Source organism: Lipophrys pholis (assembly GCF_963383615.2).
Source record: "Lipophrys pholis genome assembly, chromosome: 14".
Lineage (NCBI taxonomy): Eukaryota > Metazoa > Chordata > Actinopteri > Blenniiformes > Blenniidae > Lipophrys > Lipophrys pholis.
Genome location: NC_137633.1, coordinates 23,405,924 through 23,410,867, shown reverse-complemented (window position 1 = coordinate 23,410,867; position 4,944 = coordinate 23,405,924). Strand labels below are relative to the sequence as shown.

General features: G+C 48.5%; 1 protein-coding gene across 1 annotated transcript; it reads left to right on the top strand.

Annotated features, from left to right (window-relative positions):
- The first annotated feature begins 429 nt into the window (after positions 1-429).
- On the top strand, positions 430-4,171 carry id2a (inhibitor of DNA binding 2a). The gene is made up of 3 exons (XM_080480194.1): positions 430-2,572; positions 2,852-2,912; positions 3,588-4,171. The coding sequence occupies exons 1-2, from the start codon at positions 2,207-2,209 to the stop codon at positions 2,906-2,908; spliced, it is 423 nt and encodes a 140-aa protein (XP_080336320.1). The 5' UTR covers positions 430-2,206; the 3' UTR covers positions 2,909-2,912; positions 3,588-4,171.
- Positions 4,172-4,944: the final 773 nt, after the last annotated feature.

Genomic DNA, 4,944 nt, shown 5'->3' with positions numbered 1-4,944 from the left:
CTGCTCTCACTGCTCTGTCTTGTTCACAAGCTTCACTGAACCAGAATCTCCACGAAGCAGCAGCAGCAACTTTAATCAGGACGCTCTAGTATTATTTTCTTTCTCATTTTTTATTTTACAAACTCATCCTGCAGGGCAGTTTTGGCCCTCGAGCCTCATGTTTGTTATATTTGACACCCTGGTTTAGAGTCTGTGTGTAGGGGGGGGGGGCAGTTTCCATACTCCAGTCCCCTCTCTGGACCCCCATTCTTGGCCCCAGCACGAGGACCGATCAGCTGAGCACCGCCCCTGAATGACATCCCCCAAACCCCGTCTCCATGGAAACCGCCCCAGCGGCGCCTCGAGGGCGCTGCTCGAGGGCTGCTGTGAATGGGGTGACGTCACGGCGCCGGCGCCAGAGAGTCTGAGAGAGAGAGAGAGAGAGAGAGAGAGAGAGAGAGAGAGAGAGCGGGGCGCGGGTTCCTCGCGGCTCCGCACCGACGTGCTCTTGCGCCAAACCATCACCTGTCCGCGGCTTCAGTCCGGCGCGTTGTGCGTAAACATGCACATCTGCGGCGGCGAGCGGAGGAAGAGGAGAAAATGGAAAAGTGCGATGGCAGCAGATGTGGACACAGACTGCAGGAGCCCCGCATCATATTAGAAACGTTTTCCTTTTTTTAAACAGGATCGTCAGACAGCTGAAGGAGAAGCTGCGCGTCAATAGAACCGCGCGTAAAAACAAAGGCACAGATGGTGTTTTTACTGGATTTGGTCAAAATCCCGCAAAACATCTTCCTGATATATTTTTTTCCACTTGCATTTTCGGACTGAAAATCACCATCATATATATACTGCAGCGGTTTTCCTAAACATCCAGCTTGTCTCAGACTGATTCTTTTTGTCCATTACAGCTGCGGGATTATTTTGGGCTTTTAGGATTTCTTTGTTTCGCCCTTTCAGCGGAATTGTCCCGGTAAAAATTACTATTCCAATAAAGCCATAATCTCTAAAAGTCACATTTTAGTATTGATCTTCTCATCCTCTCTTACAAAACTACTCTTCTTATGTGGATCGGATTTAATCCAACTGTCAGAGCCTAAAAAGTGCAGGACATCACAGCAGTACAACTTACTACCCCCCCGGGGGCAATTACTTAGTGGAATATCAAACAGCCCCACCGTCACCTCCAGATGAAGAATGAAGCGTGTAATTCCTACAAACAAACCACTCGTTCAGAAAGCATTAGAGTGTCAATGGTCGTTAATCAGCTCTTCACGTGAGTCAAAGCGCACAAACACTCAGCTGACACGTCACATCACAGGACGCGCGCATTAGAATATCATTCCACTTCCCCACAGAGTCCAAACACACAATACTTGTTTTTAATCTCCACAATGTTTCACTTAATCACTCTGTTCTAGTGGTTTGGATGAAGTGAGACAGAATAAAAAATGAAAAGTGTTTGTTTTGATTCATTTCAAACTCTGTAGGAATACGTCCCCAAATCTCAGATAAACTTTACAGCACAAACGCAGTTCTTTTTTCCAGCCGGAGTGTTCCCCTGCAGGCTGTTTCAGCAAACGTTTCCCTGACAGGATCAACCCCAGTGTGTGATTTCTCTGGATCTTCATCCACAAGTGAATCGGGAATCACGAGACCTGCTGCATTGATCCACACCCGCAATCAGCTCCGAGCTGCTGGATAAAACTCGGATGATTAAAATCAAGAAGAAACACTTGTTCTGTCTCAGGTGTCACTTTTAGTTTTTGAAAAGCACACCATAAAATAAAATCCTGCTGGATTCGTTTTTGCACGAGCGACATGATTGAGTCTAAAACGTGTATTTTCCAGATCAAATCCATGTGAATCATTAATTTTCCTGATCAGAAACAGGTAAGGGCTTAATTTTCCAAATTGCCCACCGGAGCTGCTGGTGCGCCTCCGCTCCGCCTCCAAAACGCGTTGCCACCGGTAACGCACGGGGAGGGGAGGGGCTTTCTCGGGGCGGACCAATGAGGAGGCCGCGAAGCGCTGAGTGACACCGAGGCCGCCCCCCCAATCCGGGCCGTCAGCGCCGCCCGCCGCCCCCCCAGCCTGCCGCCTATATAAACCCGCACTGACAGCTCGATAATCCAGTCTGATCGCCCCTCGTCCGACTGGAACAGGACTTAACACAGGAAACATCCAGAAAAGAAGAGAAATAAAAGCGTCTCGCTTCTCTTACGACATGAAAGCAATAAGCCCCGTGCGCTCCTTCCGGAAAAACAGCGCGAGTCTCTCGGATCACGCGCTGGGAATCTCCCGGAGCAAGACCCCGGTGGACGACCCGCTCAGCCTGCTGTACAACATGAACGACTGCTACTCCAAGCTGAAGGAGCTGGTGCCCAGCATCCCCCAGAACAAGAACGTCAGCAAGATGGAAATCCTGCAGCATGTCATCGACTACATCCTGGACCTGCAGCTCGCGCTGGACTCCAGCGTGGCGCTCAGCAGCCTGCATCACCCCGCGCGGCCGGGCCAGAGCCCGTCCCGGACCCCGTCCCGGACCCCGCTCACCGCGCTCAACACAGACATCAGCATCCTGTCATTACAGGTAATTACACCGCCGCGGAACACGCGCGACAGTCTCCGTGAAACGTGCCCGGTGCGCCGTGAACGTGCGCGCGGGCGGTGCGCCTTCAGTCCGATGCGTAACTCGTACAAAATGGCTTGTTGGAGAGAAAATCTCCTTTTTCTTTTGTTCAGAATGAGATGAGGACGAGACTCGACCTACATAACACTGTTACAACGACGCGCGCGCGCACACACACACACAGAGCTCGCGGGACGATGCGGGAGAATTAACATTTGGTGTGTGTTTGTTTGTTTTCAGTCCCCGGAGTTGCCGTCAGAGCTGATGACAGATGACAGCCGGACTCTGCATCGTTAACGCGGTAAGTCTGCTGCTGCTGCATTCTGTCCGGGGCTCCGAGGCTCCGCTGCAGCCTGTCGCCAGTCTGCTGGAGCAGAATGCGCTGCGATCCATCCACAACCCGCTGGTCCTCCCGCGAATGACGCTCTAATGGCACCAATATGCTGCTTTTATTTACTGCGTGCGAACGCGCTGCGATCGGCTGACTTTGAGTCGATTCTGATGACATTTCCATAAAAGAAGTTGATCTCGAGTCGAACTGCTTCAGTGTGCTCAGTAGGAGGAGGTGGTCCAGGTTGGACGCAGCTCCAGGCTGCTGGGGCTCGCTGTGTAGAAGTAGCAGTCGTCAGGGTTGTATTCCATCCTCTTGTGTCTATAATGAAGAGCATCTGCAACAGGAAAATAATGGCTGTTTGGATTACTGCTACTACGATGTCTGCACATAATTGGTACAAGAAGTGGGAAGGCGCCAGCTGAGCGGCAATTACACTGATTCTTCCCCAGATTGGGGGGGGGGGGGGGGGGGGGGGGGGGTGTGTGTGTGTGTGTGTGTGTGTGTGTGTGTGTGTGTGTTCAGTATTGGGAGTGTTTGGTTAAATGTTAAAAACTGCGGCTTCCTCTCTGGCGCCAGTCTGTCCGGATCTCTGCCCTGTTTGCATTTTCTAAACACGCCTCTCTCTTTCTCAATCTTTTGCAGGTGTTTGGTCAAGACGCAAAAACACACACAGGACCTGGGGAGCAGGACTTTCCCCCACACACACCACCACCACCACCCTCCTCCAGGCCTGGATTTTTTTGCTTTTCTTTTTCTTCTATTGCTGAAATCCAGAGACTCTTGCTTATTATGGGACAATCTTATGTGATGTGTTTTCTGTTTGGACGCTTCGTTATTATTTAACTTAAGACTTTTTTTTTTTTTTATTTGTGGGTCCTTTCTGGAAATGGAAGGCGCGTTATATGCCCGACAGCGGGAGGAAAAACGAGATTATTATTGTCACAAGGATTATTTCCCCTCCCCACACACACTTATCCCCTTTTCCTTGTTGAAGTCTTCGCTTTTTTTGCGGAGGTGGGAACGTGAATAGAGCAGACAACATGGTTAGTTACTGTAAAAAGTTTAGTCTTGTCTTGTCAGAAATGTTGGCACATGAAGGACTGGACGTTGTTTAAACAAAAAAAAAAAAAAAAAAATGAAATTTTGTGAACTCCTGCCGGGAGTTGATCTTGTATAGTTGCAGGAATTTGAAACTTCTGCAAAAGTGTAATGTTGTACTTAATTATGCTGAAACTTTTTATAAAAGTAATGTAAATTGTACCTTTTTTATACAAAATAAATCAAAAACGCACTTCTGAACACGTTTCATTTGCGGGAGGAAATGAGGAGTGCAGGTTTTTTGGGGGTGAATGTGAGATTTGAATGTTGTCAGTGGTTCAGGGGACATTAAAACCGGTGCGTAAGATCCAGCTGTGCGTCCTGTGAAAGTTCACAGAGGAGCATCTGAGGCCCTTCAGAAACAAAATCCCACAACAAAGAGTGCTTATCAGAGCTGCAGTATGTGACCTGTAATGGTCTGAAAAGCAGCTCCTGCAGGGCAAACACGACCGGAGGCGCACGGTTGCGTAAAAGCTGATTTAGGACGCACTGACTGCACTTTTACTTTCGCACATGCAATGTAAAGTAAATAGGATTAAATGCTTCAGCGTGGCAGTCAGACATTTGTGCACGGGACTGGCTTTCAGATGCTGTAAGTTGACTATTATGGATTTATTTCCTTTAGATCGGATCTGTGATTTACAGAAAATAAATACTATTTTTTTTCTTTCCCAATTTGAAAACGAACCACTCGAGCAGAGTTTGGCTTTTCTGTTTCGTTGCTTGTCGGTGGGAAAATGTTCAGTTGTACTCGCAGGTGGAGGGATTTACTCATTCTGCACAAAAAATTCAAATTCTGGAACCTCAGGTTAAAATATAAACAGTCCAGAATTGGTGTCCTGAACGTCTGCAGACCAGCACGAAAACTTAGAAATAAGAACAGCAGGACGTGGTTAATATT